The sequence below is a fragment of the Megalopta genalis genome, chromosome 8 (genome assembly GCF_051020955.1).
Source record: "Megalopta genalis isolate 19385.01 chromosome 8, iyMegGena1_principal, whole genome shotgun sequence".
Taxonomy (NCBI): Eukaryota; Metazoa; Arthropoda; class Insecta; order Hymenoptera; family Halictidae; genus Megalopta; species Megalopta genalis.
Window position 1 is genome coordinate 5,205,951 of NC_135020.1, and position 24,662 is coordinate 5,230,612.

At 38.9% G+C, this 24,662-nt stretch overlaps 1 protein-coding gene across 5 annotated transcripts in view; it reads right to left on the bottom strand.

Moving 5' to 3' along the window:
* Positions 1-24,662, bottom strand: part of LOC117225110 (lachesin) — a 409,294-nt gene that overhangs the window by 187,859 nt on the left and 196,773 nt on the right. The window contains exon 1 of one of the 5 annotated variants that reach the window (XM_033478434.2): positions 4,167-4,332. The exons of the other annotated variants lie outside the window; for them this stretch is intronic. Within the exon in view, the coding sequence (XP_033334325.1) occupies positions 4,167-4,245 (79 nt within the window). The 5' untranslated portion in view covers positions 4,246-4,332. Of the gene's footprint in view, positions 1-4,166; positions 4,333-24,662 lie in introns of those variants that run through there. 5 annotated transcript variants of the gene reach the window in all.

A 24,662-nucleotide genomic window follows, 5' to 3' on the forward strand; every position in this document is an offset into this window, starting at 1 on the left:
GAAATCGTTGAAAGGGAACTTTAATATACGGGCGGCATGTGATGCATTAAATCAACGGGCTAAACGATAAACCCATATTGAATTTAACCGTAATTGATGTGAAGTGCATTACGAATAGAGTACTTTTTCATATCGCTATCGCATATTACTTCGTATCAATCCATAAAATTCCTGCGATTGCACGCCGAACGAACAGGAAATAATTTGCGGAGAAATGTTCTTTATTCAGAAGGCCCGATTCATTTCAATTTACACGAATTGTAAACTCATTAATCGTTATTCAAAAGATCCACCGGAGCAACATTTCGATCTCGTTTAACCCTGAAAACAAGTATGTTTGCACATTAACACGTTGACGATCGCGCTGAAGACATCTCAAAATATTAAATTAAACGTGCGAAGCAAAAAGTTATATGACATCGATTACTAGTTCAATATTCTTACCTTTTGCGAATCTTAATAAAATTAAGAAATTTTTATGGATCACCATAAAAATTAAATTTTAAATAATTTCGTCAACCGCATACGGATGACGCGACCGTCAAAGTGTTAAAATTCATTGCAAGTCTGAAGGAATGATGAAATTTTGCAACTTGGGCTATAACGTAGTAACTTCTATAGCGATATTATTCGAACCGAGATACAGTCCACGTAAGTCTTTTGAAAGTCTGCATTTGCAAGTATCTGTTACAATTCGAGCAAATGTTAAATGGACGATTAATTCGAGAAATTCATCTTAAGGTCCAAACACCAGCTCAGGATTGAATATATGAATTATTACTGAGTGTAATTTGTAATAAAAATTAATAAATAAAAATGTTGCGAAGATAGGAGAATAAAGAAGCTCTTATTTATATATGCTTTCTAACGAGGTCGTTATTATAAGCGGCACAAGGGAAAGTTATACAAGTAGCGAATAAATCAGTATTGTGAAAGCTATAGGTCGTTCGTCTGATTTTCGGAGCTCAATGACATCTTTTGGTACTTGTTTATTAATGTCCGCTTCGTGCTATACAGTCTGCGTACAATGGAACCTCGCAGACAACGCTGCGCATCGATTCAAATGACTCAATCACGACGGACTAATTCATAGCGGCGGCAAACCAAGGAGAATATAGATCTCGAGAAATTCCATTATAAGTTTCAATTTTTAAACCTTCTTCCAGGATACTTAAAAAGTTTCCTCTCTATTAAATCTGATTTCAGTAACGTGCTAACTGTTACAGCAAGCAATTCGATATTTCCTTAAACCTCTTGATTTTGAAAACATTCTCGTCGACATTATTTGTTCTTCTCGGTCATACTGTTTGTCTATGAATTGCCTTTGTTGTTAAAGTAAACAGTAAAATATCCATCGTTACGGTTGTCACATCATTCGCGACGTGCGAATCACTGTCATTCTCTATCCGTGTCTATCTTCATACCTGCACGCTTCTCGCTATTGAAATCCTTATTAAACAACTTTCACTGTTATTTATGATCAAACAGACAGTTCTATCTGTACCTGGGTCGCGAATATATTTGCATAAATGGAAAGCTCAAACATCGATTCACACCGGCTGTAGTTAAACAGAAATTCACATATTTTGCCAGACATGAACGAGTATTAACTAATATCAACCACAATTTATTTATAGCCTCCAATGATGAGAACAACCTGTAATGTTGTTTTCCTTCCGGTGAACTTGCTCACCCAAGTTCCTAATAGGCAATGGGTCTGCAAACTTGGTAAACTGAAGCGACCTATTTCGAAACTTTGACATTTTCACTTATTAAAAATGTGATTAACCCTTGTACCAACGACGAAAATTTTCTACAAGGTTTTCCAAGTTCACTAACTTTCACCGCACTTCAAATTTTTAACGATCCAATGAGTTGGAGTATAAATTGGTTTCCCGATTCTTCAACAGGAGTATGGAAAAACGTCAAGCTCAAATTACAAAAGAGTGCCAGAGTACCCAGTTATTGACACGAGGATTATCCGTATGGCATCGTATCGGCTTTACAATAAAGCTTTCCAGCAGATTTCAACAAGCATTGTCGAGTCACAAAAGCAGTTATTTAGAACGATGATATGAACGCCGATCAATATAGTAAACAACAATTGCATCGAAATTATTAACAAGAATGTAATCACTTTTGCTTATCCTTCCTTTACGTAAGACCATCGACCGTAATTATTTATCCATCAGTATTGATCAGTCGTTTCTTTAAGGTCGAAGCAAAATTCTATTTTTCCAATATTTACGCGTCAACTACCACATTGGCGTTCATAAAAGTCATATAAAATCAGAACAACTAGTTTCATAATATAGTGTATTCAAAAAGGCAAGATTTATTCTATCAATTGCTAAGATGTTAACGAAGATTAGCTTACTTAATAGATTCTAATCAAAATGAGCTTTCATGTTTAACATTAGATTTATGGAGCACAAGAAGCAGCTGTTTTATATTAGTTTATAAAAGCAACAATAAGACATTTATTCTGATTTTTTGAACAAGCGTTACTGTAACATTTGCCGTGAGTAACACATAAATTGAATAAATAAAAATCATAAATGTATCTTTACGATATAAATAATCGTAAATTCAAAAATTAGTGACCCATCATTTTGACAGGTTCCGTAAATCTAGTGTTAATAAGAAAGAATTGTGTCACTCGTGCACAAGCCTCGGACACAGCAATTTGAACACACGATCATCATTTTCCCTCGCAATCTAGCTCATCGAGAACCAAGCACACCAAGACACGAGCTAACAAGGAAGGAGGTTCTAAAAATCACTTCCCGGTCATTGAAACCATTTTCGCGGTCGAGCGAGTAGGCAAACAGGACGACTCCCTCAGAAATATAGTATCCGGTGGCATTTGTTGACCCCAAATTAAATGAGCATCGTTACGATGCCAGCGATTTTTTGGCAACGGCCGCGAGCAGATTTCCGGTCTATGAGTGAGAACTATTCTATCCCGAATAGGCTAGAAAAGCGGCGAAGGAGGAGAAATCGAGGAAACGAACGTGAGAAAGTGGGAAATGGTGGAAGAAGGAGGAAGAGAAAACGGGAGGATGAAAAAGGCAGAAAGCTTCGCGAGCAGTCGCCTCCCCTGCCATTCCTTATTGTCAGAGGGCAAGCGTAGCGCCAGAAACCTCTGGATACGGACAAAAGTTTTCTGGCCCGTTCCACGGTTTCTCGCCTCTCCGGAAATTCGACGTTTTTATGGCTGATCGTGGTGGCGAACGGGGGACTGGCGAGCCGGGCTGGTAGGGGAGCCACGAGGGAAGGCAGGATAAATAATGTACCGCGATATCGAGGGATAATCGCACGTCGACGAGAGAAATCGCGACCCCGAACGTGAAACGACGAAACGAGATATCCTGGCTGGTGTCTCCGGGACAACGGCGAACTCCGCGGAGGATCCAATGGCAGATAACGCGGAGTGGCTCCTAACGAGGGGACGACGTTTCCTGGAGCATTTACACGCGTCGCGCGCCCGATAAATCGAATGCAATAAGCTTGTGTGCCGTTGATGGTTTGCCTTTTAACGGCAGCGTCCGATTAATCCCGCGGTCTCCGGTTCCGAACAATCTGGTCGAAGTATGAAACTCATTTCGGAGATTGGATGAGCGACCGGAATGCGGCTGCCGGCTCCGCTCCGGGATAAAGGACCGGAAGCAGCGCTCTCGCGGTAATTGAAATCCCCGTGCGATTATTACATCGAGCCGCGCTACGGCCGAAATCCGGGGCTCAAGAGGCGCGTTACACGTGTCGTCGCCGCGACAGGAAAGAAACAGTCCAGCAGACTTAGGTGTATCCTTCGGTATCCATGTGTTCACTGGAGAGCATGCAGTTCCCACGTACACAGGCGAGAACAATCGAATGGAAGCGGAAACGCGATCACGGTGCATCCACTTGAGTCGGAGCTCGGAATCACGCGCGGCATAGAAATGTCAGGGAATAGAGTCCCGTGACGCCACTGGACGACAGGGCTAGCTAACTCTGGGCACATCGACGATCGCGCGTCCGCGTCCTTGTCCAGGGTTCGTCGTCTGCACGCTGACGAGTCACACGTGTCACTGGCGTCATCCTCGTACGTGCTACTCGACGGACTCGCTCGCGTGCAGCCTAGCGAACCGAGGCTGGCTCTTTGCTGGGTGTTCTTTGTCACTGACCTTCCACGAAGGATGAACGGGCGAGGAGCAGCTGCGCGACGACGTAAATCGCCGAGACGGGAACGCGGTTCAGCGACATCCATCTAGACTTGGCGTGAACGCCGCGACGAGGAGGGTACGATACGCGCCGGAATCTCGGAGCGGACTGGCGTTGAAGCGGGCTACCCGGCTCACCAGCGACGAGACTGAACCGCGAGGGTGAGAACGGGGATGACGGCGGTGGTATGCCGGTCGGCTGGCGGGAGAAAGACGCGGCCAAGGGGTGGAACGGAGAGAACCAAGCATCCTTTCTCGATTGCCGTGAGCTTTAGGGTTGGTTCGCATGCGCCCGTCCAGGTTCACGTGCCCTCCGCCATCGCGAACCATAGGACCCGCCTTCCTCATACGAAAGACACGTTCCCAGGATAGCGAAAAACACACGTAGACATAGGTTCTGCCACTGCTCTAAGGAATCCAACCGCGAAAGTCCCCCTTAGGACTGATAGACGACCAAGAGAAGCCGACGCTCTACTCTCGACCGACCAGCCAGCCGTTTCGACGCGCAGTTTGCTTTGATGACACTTTGCACGTTTACGTGACTGGTCTTCCCTTCTTTCTTTCCTTTTTTTTTACCGTTTTCTCTTTTTCGGACGATTGATGATGTTTGACGCGAGGAGAGCGCTATCGATATCGGATGTCCACGGTGATTGGTTTATAATATTTTGTCGAAAGAACAGAAATGGAATTTGATTTAATCGATGGTTAATACAATTTTCACTTTGCGACGAATTCAGCGATCCTAAACTAAAAATTAAAAAGTTTAGTATTTTGATCCATCTGTGTGATAATTTTCTAACTGATCTTTGACATTTCTCTGTGAGAAGAGCTGTGTGCTCTTAATGTAAATAATTATGCGTTTCATTCGTGCACCCATTGGACAACAAGGAGCAAATTATATTGGGAAATATATATACAACTGTAATATGTAATGTAAATAATGTAAATTCTATACAATTGTACAGAACATACACGTTTCAGTGTTTTGTCCTTTGTGCGTGTGATTGATCAGTCCGTAACATTTTTGTGTTCAGAATAGATTGTGGAATTTGGAAAAGGTTGTTACATTTATTTCGTACGAGAATAGTTTTAAATCATTTCTAGGTCGACCGGTTAAAAAGATTATCCACTTTTCCCTGTCCGATGGTAAAATTAGGTTCGTGATTCAGATTCACGGGACCAAGGGAAAGTACAGAGAATGCTTTAACAGACTGTCGATCAATCAGTCGATATATCTAATCATAAATTCTTATCAGATTCTGACTGGCGAAGAATTCTTGAGAAAGTGAATAAATTATTTTATTCATCATCATTCAATTATTTTATTCATTATTAATAACACTGCGAAACTGATTTCAGTCTCTTTATTGATTGTCTTATCGAACAGATGACACTAACAAATATGCTTGTCCTGATACATATTTTTAATGGAAAAATAGTAATTACGAATGTTGAAAATACGTAAAACAATAATAGAAATATAGTATGTTACTAAGAAAAACTGATATATTGATATGATTTATGGAAGATTGTACTAGCTGCAGCCAGTGATGCATTCTAAGTGGAATAATCGAGCAATGGTCAGACACGCGAACAATGCTGCAACGCAGAAATGCTATACTATTTTTCTTACATTGAAAGTAATACCACATTTCTTCATTCGATACTCAATGAGCGGATGACATTAAGTATTCTGTTATGCTGTATCGTTTATCAAATGTCACTAGATTTAAATTTTAAACATTATAATGAATAACGTATTTTTATTACCATCAATGTACATTTACGATATAAGTATTTTACTTCTATTATACATGATTTTCGAAACAATGTAACGCTTGTCGATGACATTCATTGTTCATTCCGATTTTTATATAATTCATGGAATTGTGACGTAAAGCAAATATTCTTACCGTGGATGTTAATTCTTTTCCTCATCATTTTTGAATAACACATCAAACAAACACTTACAAGTGAAAAAAGTAAATCTTTCCCACATCATGTATTAGTCGATTATTTATCGTTACATCTTATTCATTTTTCACCATTGTGTCAATTTGCCAACAAAGGACGCGTTTAGTTGCAGAAATGGTGGGCGATTAAGGATTAAGTGTTAACAAGGAAGTAATTGGGATATTTCAATCACGTCCAATCAAACCAACACTTTTGGCAATTCGCTGGAGTAGTTTATCCATAAGTGTTCTCGAAAGACCGTATGCAATATACTATCGCTGTTTAGTGTTCGTAATAAGCTACGGAACAATATTCCTCTGCAGGATCTGTCAATAGTGAAGCGGGCAAGTTCGTCGACGTGCACGAAGACATCTAAACGTGTGGACGGACGGTCGTTCGGTGAAAATCTCGTCGACTTTACCTCGCCAATGAAAGCAAGCGAGGGGAGAAAGTTAACACACCAAGAAAGAAGCGTACGAGCTGGAGGAACAGAGCAAGCAAAGTAAGAGCGAGGGGGAGAGAGGGTCATGTAGAGAGAAAGAGAGAGAGAGAGAGAGAGAGAGAAACAAGGGGGTTGTGGAGGAGTTGGAAACACGTTTCGCTTCCTGCCGTCACCTTGAAGCCATCTCTTACCGGTTTACGAGGACACCCTCGCGAAACTTTTGGTACACTCGCACTTAAAGTCATTCTTCGAAATAGTACGATGTACGTAGGTAGTATAATGTCTGTTACGAATACTAGCACGAGCAGGGGTTGGCTTTATGACTTGCACTTCTTCGCATGCCACAATCCAAAAAGACGTGAAACGCTTAAACTCTTCCTGGAACCTTTTCCGAATGACTTCCACTCCCTTAGCGTCGTCACCCCCTATAGGACTCACTACACTTCTGTTTTTCTTTTTTGATTGACGATATTTGATTTGAATTTTCTTGCATAATTCGATAGAACTTCATGAAATACGGATTCGTGACATAACCTTGACGATCTTCGGTTTGTACTTTCTTGCAGAATTCGATAGAACTTCATAAAATACGTCTTCTTCTTTTTGTTTCATTTAAAAAGAAAGATTTTCAAGCGTATTCATCCTTCTGCAGCTACAACATATCGTGGTTTTTGCGTAATCGCGATGATTTAAACATTTTGGTTCGCATATTTGTACTTATTCAGGCCAAATACAACGGAAAAATTCGTTCTGCTTATGTGCCGTTTCAATAGCTTTTCACGCATTTTTGCTGCTTTCTGTATTTTTTTCGATTGAAGAGATTTGAATGCTGCTATACATTTCGTTGGAGCTTAACAAGAATTTTTTTCTAGCCCTTTTGACTGCGTTTTTTCGACTGCAATTCTTTGATTTTGATTTCAATTCACAAAGTAATATTTTAAAACGTTTTTATCATTTTTATTGCTTTTCTCCGTTATTCTCTATTTTTCACCGCTTTACAGCTATATTTTGCAGTTTCTGTTCGTTTATTATGACTTAAACATTTCTGCTCGCATGTTCGTGCTGTCAATCTGTTAATAATTCGAAATTATTCTAGGATCCTGTTTAATACAGTCTAAAAATTGCCCTACTGCCCATGTGTGTGTAACTTAATCAAATAATTACAACAGATGAGATTTACAACATTTTTGTTCACTCGCAACTAGTAATTATAAGCACAAACTTTGCACATTATGGGAATTCTGTGCACGTTATTATTTTTTCTGATTTTGTACTTTTGGCTTAAAAATAAATACAACGATCTTTGTAGTAATAGGAGCAACGAATGCGATAATTCTGCCACACGATTGACAAGTTATGCAATTATTAGATTATTTTTTGGAATGCATATTTTAGTATTATTAAAGCTCAAAAGTTGAGTTGTAAAGATTCACCGAATTCTGGGAAAATTCGAGTAGTTTGAACTTCAATTTTTGAACTAGTAATTTGAATATTACGATTTTAGTACATCGGTATGATTTGGCATCGATTATACAAATTTTTGTGGCCTTCAACGAAAATTGATGGGACAAAAATACTGTACCTAATGTGTGGGTGGAGATTTATTGAATCAATTATCTTGAAAATGATTAGATCCAGAGAAATGAAAATTAAACATTATTAAAAATAATGTTAATAACATCAAAATAAAACATCAATAGCCATGAAATCTTGTAATAATAATTTTAAGGAATTTTGTTCCCGCTAATGTATGTATCCTTTGAAATAGTGTCCATGAGTTCAAGAGAATTTCTTAAGGAACCATAAATAGCAAACGTATTAAATGTACATAGAAATTTTAGTCACTTTTTTAATTGTTCACATAGAATGATTTTTTATGGACATAATTAGACTGCGAATCTTTATGCAAAATGAAAAATGTCTGCATCGGTTACCTGACATAGGAACCAATTGCAATTTTATTTCTTTCTTAAATAATTTTAATAAGTTGAGATTGCTACACCATTCTTAGTTTCTTTCAATGTTTTCCCTCTTTTATGTTTCACCTATCCATTTTTGCCACGTGTGCATGATATCCGCACTCTAGTTATAACGATTATAATATTCCATTTTAAATTAATTTTGATTTAATTTCCAAAATCATGGAAAATATTTCGAAAACCACGTACAAATAAAGAGAAATTCGAAAAGAGCATACACCTAATTTGGAAGCTTCTATGTTCCGAATTTGCCCGGTGAAAATACCATTGGACATCAGTCCTTTTCTTCTTTGTCAACAAATTTAACACATCTTGCAGTCGCGATTGCCAGGAAATACGCGTTTAAGTTTACGCGGAGCGCGCGTGCTGGAATTCATAGTGCTGTTCCAATGCCGCAATAGGAGCTCGCCAGATAACGTTTCGCATTAGAGTGAAAAAAAGTGCTGCCCAAGGAAACCGTTATCTTAGGTACAGCCATTTTAAGATCTGCAGCGGATCTAAATTCAGCGTGGTCGTCTGAGAATTTCAGATAGAAAGCCACCATACATTAAACATTCTGCGGCCAATGGAAACTCTCGTACACTCGACGCGTTTCTCTAAATGAATTAGCTTTCCCATTGATCAAACCGGGTCTTTTCCAGCCGGATCCTATAGCAACCGGAATTTTCACTTTACAGAAGCTCACCAAATAACGCTGCCTCGACCTTTCAACGCGAACATAACCTTCAACTCCTTTGTTGGCTACTGATGACACAGTGATGAAACATATTTTCCAATAAATAACAAATTTTACTTCGCATAACATGGCATGAATGAATCTAGAAGATTGGAAATCGATGAAATTTAAATTGTAAGCGTCTATTGACTTCATCTCGCCGGAATGACAGTTTTGATTTTCAGAAGCAACGTGATCGAAAATGCCACGCGGTAATTCAATGATCTATACGCGTAAATATTAGATAACCGAGAATTCATTATTAACACTAGATTTACGGAGCACAAAAAACAACTGTTTTTATATTAGTTTATAAAAGTAATAATGAGACATTGAATCTGATTTTTAACAAGTGTTATTGTAATAACTCTTAAATGTATATTTATGAGTTATCATAAAGTCATACTTACGATATGTCTAATCGTAAATTAAAAAATTAGTGACCCGTCGTTTTGACGGGTTCGGTAAATCTAGTGTTATAATAGAGCATGCATACTCTGCAATTATGAAAAGTAATGTTTCGCATGTTTAAGTGTAAACTTGTTTGACGAAGAAATAATAACCCTTGATTTATTTAATCTCTGTCTCGATTAACTAAACAGCCATTTAGTGAATTAGCTAAAAGACAATAAAAGTCGAAGACGACTAGTTTAATCAATTTCTTTGGAACTTTCTTGGCTACTCGACGCATTCCACATTCGCTACCAAGAAAATTCTTATGATCGGACAATGGACTTTCCCGCAAATTCACATTTTCAATTAAAACTTTCGAACAATTAAAACTTTGGTTTCTGTATCGTAGAATGTCTACGTTAAAAATAAAACGTTTTAATTACACTGGAGCTAACATTTTCTTCAATAGCATGATGTCCACGACCACGGACGTCGCGAATACGTGCAACGAGCAGTTTCCTTTCAAGTTTTCGATTCTGTAGCACGTTATATAAATTGTAAAAGAAAATTTAATTAAGCTATACGACGAAGCCATGGCAGACATGAAATTGATATTGTTGAAATTTACCCTCGTACTCAATTAAATGAAATGAAACACCGTTATTCCGGCAGACATTTCATCGAATAGAGCACGTATACATTGACGAGCTGAAAGTGGAATGCAAAATTACATTATGCTTCGTTTTATGATGTCGCGGTATCCACTGAATCATCGACAGTAACGAACCGACCCCTTTCACCGTCTTGTTATCGGTCTTATTCAAATTTCTGCACGATTGAGTTCTCGCTGCACATCCCCACCCATGCAATGGCACCGAATGCGTTAAATGTCTTAAAGAGGAATTAAGAGGCACTAGAATGTGGCGTCGCGGGAAATAAAGTTGCATCCAGCGCATGTATAATTCATCGATCTAACTTGCGACGGCAAGCATTTCGGAAATATATAATAGTACGTTCCATCGATCGAGCGCTCTATCCTTCGTCTAATCATTTCGCAGTCTCGGGTGCATGATACGGCAGTTAACGGAAAGTCGTTTTATTGCGCATCGACGTGAAATATCGACGGAATTACGCATGTAATGTGCGTTCCGTATCTCCAAGTGTACACCAGAGAGACAATTTGTTGCCTAGCCAGACATTACAACGTCGTACGCGATCCTTACACGTGCAGTCGTGTGCGAAACAGTTGTATTTGAATGCCTCGTACGCCTCGTAGTCACATATACCATGCTACGATCAAACTTCCAGTTACGATTAGACTGTACAAGTTTATGCGTTTACTGTGCATAACAGTCTTTAAAACATAGTAACGTCCAAATTCGAATGGTGTCCAATGTGTCCTTTTGTTTCTAGTACAATGCATCTTCGCGAACAAAATTGTATCTTATCGAATTTAACACATTTGCACACGAAGCCATTTTAGCTCTAAATACGAAATCGTTTTCTGACTTACATCATAGTATTTCCATTCTAGACGACTTTGCATTTTATGCATATACGAAATTGCGTCTTGCGACTCATATAGCTGGTACACTTTCATCAGTTTTTTAAATATAAACAAAGATAATGAAAAAAATTACTTTGAAACGTGACAGAACAATTTTTAATGGAGTCTCGGAGGGTTAAGAACTTATTCTTATTTAGGTTACTGTTTTTCAATAATGTTGGGACATTTCATGAATAAAAATATTTTTAAGACATTTCACGGTCGTTGTGATGACATAAATAGTTTTAATTGAAATATTTAATAAACACCATAAAGACATAAATACTTTCATCCTCGTAGTTCACATAGCTGTGTACATATAGGAATGTATTATACATATATATGTATATATTATTAATTCTTCCTAGTTATCGTTTTCAAAATATTTCCAGACGCAATAGTAGAGTTCAAAATTTATGTATTAATGATATAAATGATATAAATATAGATGAAATAGCAAAATTCAGAAAAATCGATGAACCTTGTTATGTCGTATTCAACGTATTAAAATAAAAAAAATTCTAAGTTGAACTGATTTCCTACCTAACTTTTGCTCTTTCGATTCGCTGTAGTAAATGTTTCTTTTGCATAAAACACGTCCATTGGATTCTCTCGATCTGCAATAAAAATTCTACACAACAATGGCATGCTAAATATAATATCTCTTAAACGTGGTTCTTCAAATTAGGCAAATCATTGCAGTAGACGCGATAATTTATTACAAAGTTGCTTGGAAAACAATGTCATTACACCTGCTTGATTTTATCTCCTAAGGTTCGCTCGAATATATTCTTCTCCAGGAAACAGAAATATCACAGTGACGTTTCTCTTTCACTGGAATTTAACCACGAAGAATCGCGCACGAGGCTTCGCCATCAGTCGACCAGGCCGGAAAACTTACCTCCTCTGTACTTTCATTACTGCAAAGATTAATCCGCAGTTGAACTTTGTTCATTAATGCGAGATCATAAAAGTTTAACAGATTTTCATCTCTCCGGCGAACGAGGGCAGATCAAAGAAGGCTTCAATTTACCTTTCCATATTTTTTCGTCATTGAATACGCACGAAAATAATGGGACACGCGCGTGTGCACGCTAGACTTTTGCATACCTCCGCCGCATCGATGAATGTTCATCACGTCGAATCCATTCGGATATTGAAGTGATCGCACACGAAAAATAAATTGCTCTCCGCTTTAACGAGCTTCTCGCTTGTTAATGAGAACTGTTTCATCGTATCGACAAATACAGCACGCGTCCCATAAAAATCGCTCGCAATATGAATGTTTATTGTTCGAAAATTTTCGTCCTCACGCACGTTGGATTATCGAAGTTTACAGTGGTTTGCAAGAGTGAACGAGGTGGAGAGAGGGGAAGAGAGAGAGAGAGAGAGAGAGAGAGAGAGAGAGAGAAATGGAGAGAGGCGAAGAGAGAGAGAGAGAGAGAGAAATGGAGAGAGGCGAAGAGAGAGAGAGAGAGAGAGAAATGGAGAGAGGCGAAGAGAGAGAGAGAGAGAAATGGAGAGAGGCAAAGAGAGAGAGAGAGAAATGGAGAGAGGCGAAGAGAGAGAGAGAGAGAGAAATGGAGAGAGGCGAAGAGAGAGAGAGAGAGAAATGGAGAGAGGCGAAGAGAGAGAGAGAGAGTGATCGAGGATTCGGACGAGAGAAAAGGGGACATAGGGGAAGCCCACGCGTGCGGATATTACTTTATGTTAATTCGAAAGTTAACGATTTGCGATTATGTTACACCCCCGTGTTCGACCGTAATGACGGCGAAATTTTAATTACCGTTAAAGCTGGTTATTGCAAATTCTAATTCCGCGACCGTACATTCTGCTGCGAACGTCTCTTTACTGAATGATGGTGGAACACGTTAAAATTTTATGACGGTTCGCAGATGCGCAATGCGCGATATTAAATAGGTTTTACCTCCGATTCTAATAGAAGCTTATATCTAGTTAATCGGACGAAACATTGCTTAGAAAATAGATGATACCCGCGAAATGTAAGCTGACATCTCCTGAAAAGGAATTTTGAATGCTCTTTAAATATAAACTTTGTCGTTTTTTAATTCATTTCTATCGTAACTTTCTCATTTTACCTCATCGATTAGTACGTTCTTATTTATTGTGTCGAAGGTCTGAATAAACTGTAGCTTCAAGGCACGAGATCAGTTGATTTATAATGTATCTTTGTGAATTTGTAAAATGCACGAGGCTCTAGGTAACTATTTACTAATCAACACGCTTGCTATTATTTTGCACATGCTTAATGAAACCTATGCGTGCAGCCATGAAAATAAAATCAACTAATTTAGATAAACTACAGTTTGCTGAAATTCGTTGTTCGCAAACTGTAGTTTTCGCAGTAGAAATTATACTTCATCAACTAAAAAATTCAATGTAGTAGCAACATGATCACTGATACATGTTTCTGTATATTCCAATTTGCATATGCAATAAATGCATAAAAAATGGGATTTTGATTATAATATGAGCCTCTTTGATACTCTTTAATGATTCCACTAATCTTCGTATAAACCGTTTTCATAATTGGCTTGTAATTGAATATATCTTTTCAGTGATTATGCACATGATGTAATGTAAAATTATTATCCTCAAATATTTTCCCAAGTACATCGGACCGGTGAAATATGCGCTTGAAATACTGGATTATGATCGAAATACGATTGGTTCATTAACCTGTAAAATGAAAATGGATGAGGTGTGTACAATGTTTAAAACCTCTATTCCGATTTCCAGTAAAATCGGTGACAAGATTTATCTAAAGTCGAGCACAAAAATATTGGAACATTTTTTAAAACGGAATAATTGTTTTAAAATTAGACGAAGCAACTGGAATTTTTTTTTCAGATGATAAAAGGACTAGTCTAGTAGACAATGGCCAAAATGTTGTTTTCAAATAATTGTAATTGGTTGGGATGTTAAAGAAATAATTAAAAAACCATATTTTTGCAACTCCTTAATTTGAGCCAATAACGACACTTTAAAAAATTTATTTTGTAAATCTCGGTAACCGCCGAAAATTTCATCGAAATCTGATGACACAGAAACAAGCTACAGACATTCAGAGGTATGAGAAACTACAATTTTCACTACCTTGAATTGCTTGCAGCACAGAACAATGTCAACCGATTTCGACGAAATTTTTCAACATTGTATATAACATGTATATAAATAATAATAATATATATAATAATATACATATAAGTATATATATAATCATATTATAATTATATATAATCGTTACACACACACACACACACACACACACACACACACACACACACACACACACACACACACATATATATAATATTTATTATATATTATTATATAATAATAATAATAATAATATATATATATATATATATATATATATATATATATATATATATATATATTACCGCGAAATCTATAAAACGCATTTTTTAAAATTTCGTTATAAGATTAGATCAAAGAGTTAAAAGAACGTCATTTATTAATTCTTGTATCATCTCAACCACTTGCAATTTTTGAAAATAATTCATTAGCCATTGTCTAGTTGACGAAGTCTTCTATCATCTATACAAAATTCAAGTTGCTTGTTCCAATCGTAAAAAAAGTGTCCCAATATTATCAGACCCGATCGAACGTAAGAAATACAATTCATCAATTGAAGAATCTTTTTAGCATTCGTCGAAGCGTAGATACGCAAGAGAAAAATCGTGCAGCCTGTAAATCATATAAAAACAGAAACTTTCGTTCGTGAAGTAACGTTTCATTTAAAAACGTTCAATGTTTCCATTATTCCAATGGAACTTGACAAGAGAGAAGCACCAAAGTTTCTTATATTTCTTAGCCCAGCGGAACGACCATCGCGCAGGCTAGAACTTTCTCAGAAAATTCCCCGGAGAAATCTCGATGTCAAAAATAACAGTGAGGCTAGCAGAAGAACGCTCCAAACGCCAGTCAAAAAGCCATATGAAATTCCTCGCATTGAACCGAACGAGCCTGTCACTCGCAAATTCAGGGTACAATAATGACTGTTGAAGGAAGTAATAAAAAAATCTTGGTTCCCTTGAATCGGCCACGAAAGTAAAGGGGGAAGGACGAAAGAGAAAGAGGGGAGAGAGAGAGAGAGAAAGAAAGAGAGAGAGAGGGGGGAACAGGGAAAGAGAGAGAGAGAGAGAGAGAGAAAGCAAGAGAGAACGAGAGAAAGAAAGAGAGAGGGTGGTTGGGAAAGGTAAGTGGTAATCGCTGATAGTCGCCGGAGCGAGGCGAGCCGTCGAAACTCTTAGAAAACGTTCATTCCGGCAAGGACTGGAAGCTCATTTCCGGGCGGCGAGTTGCTGGCGAAAGGCGCGTAATTCGATTTTCACTAAAAGAGGCAACCGAAAGCTCGATGGCTGGCGCGGTGCGACGCTGGACGCTACGAGGCGTCGCGACGCCGCGCCGGTAGCTGGTCGAAGTCGACAAAAGAAGAAGCCGGTGCGGCCGCGGGGGTGGCGGGGGGAGGGGCGGTTTGCCTTATTCAAACCGTAACGCGGCGCTTTGTTGTCTGCCGGGCGCACTTAACACGCTCTAATGTGGCCCAGCGTGAAGCTAAAGAGCGGCACAAACGAGAAAACTTGAGGAACTTCGTTAATAACTGTGGCCCCGTGTTGTTTAACCTCTCACATGCGCGGCGTCCTGTCGCGTTGCGTCGGAAGTCCTCTAGAGCGGGTTGCGGCCGTGCTTGCGAGGGCCCTAACCGTCCACACGAGCGTGTTATACCGGCAACATAATGTCGCCTGTATAATGCGAGCCCACGGGATGCCGTGGCCGCGCGATATCGAGTCGTTACACGCTGCCAATGGTTCTGATTGCGTCGTAAAACTTACCTCGTAAGAGGATGTCGATCATGAATCGCTCGTTCCATCCCCTCTGGCCCTCCCGTATGGCGCACGACAGACCGTGTAACGAGCCCGGAAACTTTACGTTCCTGGACCCCCCACTCACCCCGTAACAGCGCACCGGCGCGGCGCGGCGCGGCGTTGCGCCCCGTGGGGATCCGCGGCCGTTTAAGGGCTCGCGAAATTCCAGTTCGTTTCGAGTTTATAATGAAGAGTTTTGATGCGCGCTGGATGACCGGCACCGAGAAAATGTCGAAAACATTTCATTCAATCAGTCCCGGTGAACAGTTTGTTAACTGGAGTGCAGAGGAGAGCGCCGCGCCGCCGGTGTGTACGCGATGGCAACGATAAAAGTTTCACCCTCGTATCCGACGTAAGTAGCGCCCCGGGAAACTGAATATGCGCCTCGTTTATCCGGGCAACGTCGTTGTTTACGAATAATCGACTGTAACTCGCGACGTAACGTGATTAATGACTCGCCCGGGACGCTGCACCGCGTCGACCGGGTTCTTTTCGACCCGGTTTACCGAGAGTACCACTCCACTTTTCTGTAGAACCGAGTTCTTGCGGATTAACTCGCAGTTAGCCATAATGCAGATATTCTTTCCGATTTATGATCACGGACAAGAAAATGCACTGGATCAAGAAAAGCCACTGGTTGAGTCTGCAGAGCTGAATTCGCGAATGAACGTCAACTTGGGTGGAGAAGTTGTTGCGGTAGAACCTCTATTGGATGACTTAAGTGGAGAACAAGAGTTCATGTAACAAGATTTTCGTAAAATGGGATTACAAATGTTTAACAGTCGAATTGTACAGGCTGTTCTATTTGCAGCTGCAGCTCAACGCCCTAAAATCTTTGTAGTCCGCGGAGCTGTGATTCTCTTAATTTATGAGAGGAGTTCTTCACACGAACCGAGTACAAAAAGGGGCAGATCGCCAAAGGTATGGTAGAAACCGAGAGAAATACGCGTCACTTCCTCTTCGTGGTAAAATTACCTCCCGCCTTTGTGATGTTACTTTTATTAGTATTATCGTTACGAAACCAACCCGTTGCTGCTTAAATGTTATGAACAATTACGTCACATTAAATTTCGAGATTCCAAAAAATATTTCCAACATTGGCAACTTTAATAAATCAAGGATGTCGCCAAGTCGTACTGAATTCTACGGTGTTTTGAACTTTATTAACTTGTCACGCCTTTAGGTCGCGAACCAGACAATAAAGTTGTTATTAAATTAATTAATTGAACCAAATAAGATCCAGATTCAAGATGCAACTCGATCGTAAAATATTACTAAACATACAATTTTGTATTCAAAATCACTGGAAAACTGTTTTAACACGTTGCACAATTTACAGTCACTTTACTGTAGCAGATCGCTTTCTACATTTTTCATTTTTAGTCTGTTCCATTTACAGCTGGACACTGGAATATCTTTTTCTATTTTTCACCCTCGAGTATCTTTGCTGTTTAATCTTTCCTAAGTCTAAACTTACCTAAGTCTGTACTTACATAAGGAAGTACACGATAAAATGTAATATAACATTTACCATATATCTGATTACATGTTTTATTTATTTATTCGAATGAGAAAGCAGCAATAGTACCGGAGTTACGAATAGAAATATTACGCGTGGAGTAGTAATCTACCCCGCGAAAGTACTTCGCAGTTAAGACTAGTGATATCGAACCCTAAACGCGGCTAATGTATATTATTTCATAAGAACGAAAAGTTTGTCTACGAATTTCTCACAGAAACATGTTTATCATATCGCCAATTATAAAAGAAAAACTCAAAAGCCAATCATTTTGATTAATTTGCTAGTTCTAGCGTTGATAATACGAGAAATGATTCATAACTTGTAACCTTAATCAAGTGAAAGAGGTTCAAGTGTCACGTGACATCTATTTTGATGTCGTTGTATTATGCGATTAGATTTCACATAAAAGACTGCAATCTAATGATCAGCTAACGCAAATTGACGCACAGATAGCATTCAGGAGCGACATTGTTTATGTTACGGAAATTACTTACCAGCGGTTAAAGTGCCACGTATTCCGCAATGTTAAGCGAATTCAACGCACTGTATATGTTAATCACAAATAGTATCGAACGCGCGTTTCATCGAACGTTTGATACGCTCTAACATTCAAAACCAATTACATGTTTCACTGACCGAAGATATTCGACTGGCAAATGTTTCGCATTCAATTGAGACCTATTTATACAAGGCGAATCGAAAATTGTAGTACAACGTAACGGTATCCCGTTGCGTCGAATAAATTGGCTCAACACAAAGCTTCCTTTCTGAGAAAACAAATGGCTCTGTTCGTTCGGTTCCCGCGGAATTACAACTGTGTTCTTATGTCTTCCACATTGCGAGTGTATCTAAAACGTTTCGAATTTGAGTGAGCACAGTGCAACGAATTATTTTCTAATTTCTCTTCAAATGTTCCAAGGGATGGAGGCGACGTGTTTGTGCCAATTCAAAAGAGAAGTTTGATTGTTTTAAATTTGCAGTAGCCATAGTGACACCAAATAGAATTTACTTTTCTTTTCTGAAATATCATCATTATTTTCCTCTTAAGCTATATGAAATAAATACGTATTTCAACGACTTGTATTAATTTTCATTTCTAATATTTTTTCTTTCGCGCTTACAGATTCTACTTAGAGCGATATTCTTTCGCGTAAAACAAATCCACGCTAAACCGATGCTTCGCGTAAATTGAGGATCAGGCGTAGTAGGGAAGAGATGCGACGACGTGTGAATTTCGCAAATTTCCGCGCTAGCGCTCATCTTACGCAGAGCCGCGGAAAGTGAATGCCGCCAGTGGACAACCTCACGGTCCAGCAATCACAAATTACCATAGGCCACGAATCTAGTTCCAGTTCGTCATCAACATCATTCGACGCGACTCATCAGTCATACAATTTCAATCAAATTCAGCTTTTGCAAGCGTAGGTTAATTACAGGAGTAAACTGACCGAAAATCCCTAATCAAGCCCATGGTTCTCCGAGCACGAGGCCCTTCAATTAATTCTTCGTGACTGCAAAGGACCGATGGCGAGAGGCGGAATACGCGTGTGCCTTTGACAAACGAGTTTCGTAAGAACGTCTAATTAGGCAACGTAAACTGCACGAAACAGTTTCGGACGTTGTGTATCCGTCACCGGTCCGGACAGCTTTCTCTCTCTCTCTCTCTCTCTCACTCTCTTTCTCTCGCTCTCTGTTTCTCTGTTTCTCTTCTCTCCTCTCCCTTTCTGACGCCTGTACACAAGCGCGACGTTGCTCATGAATCTGTGTCTCTTCGAGTTGTTTTACAAGCTGGGAACTCCGGGGGGTGCCGGGACGTCATTGTCTGACCACAATTCGATGTAGCGTATTATTCCGACACGAGGCTTCGACGTTGGGAGCCGAGGGCCCGGACAAATCGACCTTCAGGTCGACGCGTCGGATAAGCAACGCTTCAGTTTCCGTGTCCGAGCTAACGTACGAACGTCTCCCCGACAGGAATCAGCCAGCTTGGCAATTGTAGACGATGCAGGGAAGCTTAACCGGAAATAATTGCTTTTCCAAGCTGACGCTCCGAGAGCCCGTGTTCGAAATGAATCAGCTGGGAGATTTGCGACGCCGTGAGCGCACACGTCACACCTGATTTCCCAGGCAACGTTTGCGCCTCTTAGGAGCTTGCGTTCTTTACGTTCTGCTTCCCCAAAGGGACTGCGTAACTTCAAACGAATTGAATTAGATTTGTAGCTCCATTGGCACGGGCACGTGTCCATCCACGCCGAATGCAATTTTAATCGAATAACGAGGAACAACCCGATTCGCTGCTGACGGAATGCTTTTGTTCTCCGCGAAACTTCCATTCTTCGTTCATTGTTAATCTTTTGCACAACGAAACGCAAACGTGGGATAATTGTGCCGCTTCGATTGTAAAGCTGCACGGATATTACGACTGCAATAATAACGATGAAAACGGTATCCCGGAAGATTAGGGGGCGAACGGAATAGCTGACGCCGCTTTTTAATTTCGCCACTTTTGCTGCATGAAATTTAAATAAGGCAAGAAGCGCCGTATAAATGCTTTATTCGATATAACTTTATCTTAATTGCTGGTGTTTCGTCCATGAAAATGCATACTTCCTAAACTTCGGTAGAACATTTACGGATACGATTCGACGCATCCGAACAACAATTTGCTCCTGATATTTTCTACTCAGACATATCTGTGGTTTCAAACGGCGCGCATGTTGCATATTTTCTCTTTCGAGATATTCTCGCTGAAAGTTGTGGTCACTAATTCTTCGCATTAGTAGCGTTCTTTTCTTTCTGTAATTTTGTGAGCCCATCGAATTTGTTTTCACGATTTTTCTCCTGATAAATACGTAAATCCTATTTCATTCAGTTGAATGAATGCATAAACTTAAATTTTTTCGAATTGTGACAATGCGTTTTTGCTTATACATACAAGGTGTCCCAGAAATGTCTCATAATATGGGAATGGGGGGTTCCTGAGGTCATTTGAAGTAACTTTTTCCTTGAGGAAAATGCAATCCGCGGCTTTGTTTGCGAGTTATTAAAGAAATACAGTGACCAATGAGAGACGTGATCAGCTGGCGTGAGACAGCCGAGCCAATAAACGGAACTAGGCTTCGTGTGCTCGTTGGCAGGACCGCCTCGCGCTAGCCATGCTCGTCTCTTATTGGTCAGTGATTCTCATTAACCCTTTCGCGCCGAGCGCCGCACATATGCGGTATCCACTCGACGACCTGTGGGTACGGGCGCCACATCGAAATAAAGTGTACACAGAAGACGCAGATGTGTAATTTGTAGCAAAAATGATAAAAGAACGGATTCGCGGTACGAGTGCAAAGATTGCGATGTTGGCCTTTGTATAGATCGTTGCTTTCAAATATATCACACAGAATTATATTATTAGTTTTTTCATAATATTATATTTTAATAATGTTCGTCTCTCGTTATTAATTATATTAAACATTTAATCGTTAGGCTTTGTAATTATATAAATACCTATGTTACCTATAATTTTGTAAGTCTTTTTAAATTCAAAATATAAATATACTTGTTACATTAGAGCAACGATTGTTTTATTCGGCACAGTTATTATTTAAGACTTAGAACAACATATATACAGAAACCACGCGCACTGTGCATCATATTTCTGAAGCGAGTTTCCGTTCAGTGACGGTACTTCGGCGGATGGAGCTGCCGTAGCGAAAGGGTTAATAACTCACAAACAAAGCCTCTGATTGCATTTTCGCTAAGGAAAAAGTTACTTACTTCAAATGACCTCAGGACCTATTTTCGGATTGCGAGACATTTTTGGGACACCCTGTATTCCCTAAGATTAATGTGCATTTTAAAATGCACTTTTGGGGCTAAAGACTTTTAGATCGAGAGAAGTGAAACGAGGATCACTTTACTATTTCGAATCATAAATCAGTTTACGTACAGTAGAACATTCCTCGTTGTATGAAACCGTGTGCCGCAAATGCAAGCTAAAATCGAGGTTGTACGACGGAAGATGTAACCAATTATTTTAAATTTCCTGCAATCTCGATCTTCTATCATTTTTGCGAACTAGTGCGATACCAGAATCTGTGCAATGAACAATGTTGCAACGAGCAAGGTTCTACTGTATTTCAATGGATGCATTTGAATAATAAGAATCGCGTAATAAACATTTCAATGAATTTCCAATTCAGTTTATGTTTTTACAGAATAGCAATATGAAAAATTAACGCAATAAGTTATAATTTCGAACCATTTCGCTTACCGCAAAATTACAAAAGTCACAACCATGTGTGCTACCGTTTACAAATATAATATTTACAATTTACAGTTGTATAAATTGGACAATTTGGAAAGAGGGGATACAATTAATCGAGCTTTGCGGCTTGTTTTTATAGTTGTTGACAATCGGTAACTATAAGAACGAACCGCAAGGCTTGAATAATCGTATCTCCTCCTCTCAAATTGTCCATTCTCGTGTGCAACCTGAGCGCGAATTAGGGATAAATTACTGCGATATCTATCTCAGAAGAATGTGCAGTTCGTTTTCGAAGTGTACAATTGATATGACGTGAATTGTTTTTATCTTCATATTATTAAAGTTACCATAAGATTCGGCGAAAGGCCAGCGGAACCGTCAGATTATTCCATCGGTTTGCAGTGTTTCGCGAATTGTAAATCTGTAAACACAGGTACACTCATCACATATTCATAACCGTTCTATATCGGCGGTGGACGCGCGCGCGGTTACTTCGTTCTATGCAATTGCGGTCGCTCCGTCAACATTGTGAATACATTATCGTCGCGTTTGCGGATTCTCGTGTCGCGTTAATTGCAATTACGTCGCATAATCTTCTCGCAATATTTCTTGCGATGAGCATTGAGACCGTTCTCATTGAGAATAAATATAACCGAGTATGTACCGGTCATCGCTATCGTTGTTATTCCTTAACAAATCGTCTTGATATAATAAATAATTAATATTCAAGAATTGCGTACTCCAAGAGTGCGCTTCACGATACAATTTCTTGGAATTTTATACGTCTTTTTGAACACGTTTAAAATTATTCATACAGGAAAGAATTTTCCATTTAGAGTATCAACCTGTAGAAATTATAAGGAGAAACGGTCACAATTCTTTAAATAAATTGATAGCTGTTTAAAAAATTGTTCGATCACGTGACAGAAAACTTATTGATTTTCTAAAGTACCAACTTTTAAGGTTTTATCAATTGTTATTCTGATTTCGATAAGCTATTTAAAAGAATCGATGCTGCAAAAGAAGGACGATGTCATGGCAATATAATATTGACCCAAAGGGTAGCGTTTTTAATACTACGTCTGTATAAATTCACAGTGTAAACAATTTTGTATCGATATCGACGAGTTATTTCGTCGATTAATTAAATATGTCATCAGAAGATCAGTTTCAACCAGGGGCCTAAAATAAGAGCGACTTAACAAATTTTTGTGAAAAAGGTCAGTATAAGGATCGCATTTATTATTCTATAATTGTAATTCTGCTTAAATATTGATTAATAAAAAGTATTAATGGAAAATAAATCTTCAAAAATTGGTAATGAAATTACGAGAACGTAAAATATAAAATGTGCCTCGTATAACGCAGGTTCACACATATTATCTTCATATGACATGTTTTACTTGTTTTTCTCGTGCATTTCTGAAAAGCTTTGTATAATAAGCGATTGAAATGGATAACCATTATAAGCAACCGGAACAGAGTTCCCCTCAATGATAATTCTCCTCGCAAACTGAAACAAATTTTCGTCATCGGAGCTGAGTGTGGAAAACGGAAAAGGAATTTCGGTCGCACATAACCATTATTTATAATTAAAAACATTTGAATCGAATTAATAATTGTTATACAAGAACTTTTTTCATATTCATTGTAGCAGTTCTGATACCTGGTTTCTTGTTTCTTGACTTGATATGTATATTAGGACGTAGTTAATATCAAAATGCAGTAGAACGACAAGTCAGAAGGCAGCTTGCAATTAGTTCAACGCCGTAAAATCTTTGTAGTCCATAGAGCTCTGTTTGACTTAATTTATGAGAGGAGTTCTTCACATGAACCGAGTACAAAAAGGGACAGATCGCCAAAGGTATGGTAGAAACCGAGGGAAATACGCGTCACTTCCTCTTCGTGGTAAAATTATCTCCCGCCATTGCGATGTTACTTTTATTAGTATTATCGTTACGAAACCAACCCGTTACTGCTTAAATGTTATGAACAATTACGTCACATTAAATTTCGAGATTCCAAAAAATATTTCCAACATTGGCAACTTTAATAAATTAAGGATGTCGCCAAGTCGTACTGAATTCTACGGTGTTTTGAACATTATTAACTTGTCACGCCTTTAGGTCGCGAACCAGACAATAAAGTTGTTATTAAATTAATTAATTGAACCAAATAAGATCCAGATTCAAGATGCAACTCGATTGTAAAATATTACTAAACATATAATTTTGTATTCAAAATCACTGGAAAACTGTTTCAACACGTTGCACAATTTACAGTCACTTTACTGTAGCAGATCGCTTTCTACATTTTTCATTTTTAGTCTGTTCTATTTACAGCTGGACACTGGAATATCTTTTTCTATTTTTAACCCTCGAGTATCTTTGCTGTTTAATCTTTCCTAAGTCTAAACTTACCTAAGTCTGTACTCACATAAGGAAGTACACGATAAAATGTAATATAACATGTACCATATATCTGATTACATGTTTTATTTATTTATCCGAATGAGAAAACAGCAATAGTACCGGAGTTACGAATAGAAATATTACACGTGGAGTAGTAATCTACCCCGCGAAAGTACTTCGCAGTTAAGACTAGTGATATCGAACCCTAAACGCGGCTAATGTATATTATTTTGTTATGAACATTTACGCCACATTAAATTTCGAAATTTCAAAAAATATTTCCAACATTGGCAGCTTTAATAAATTAAGTATGTCGCCAAGTCGTGCT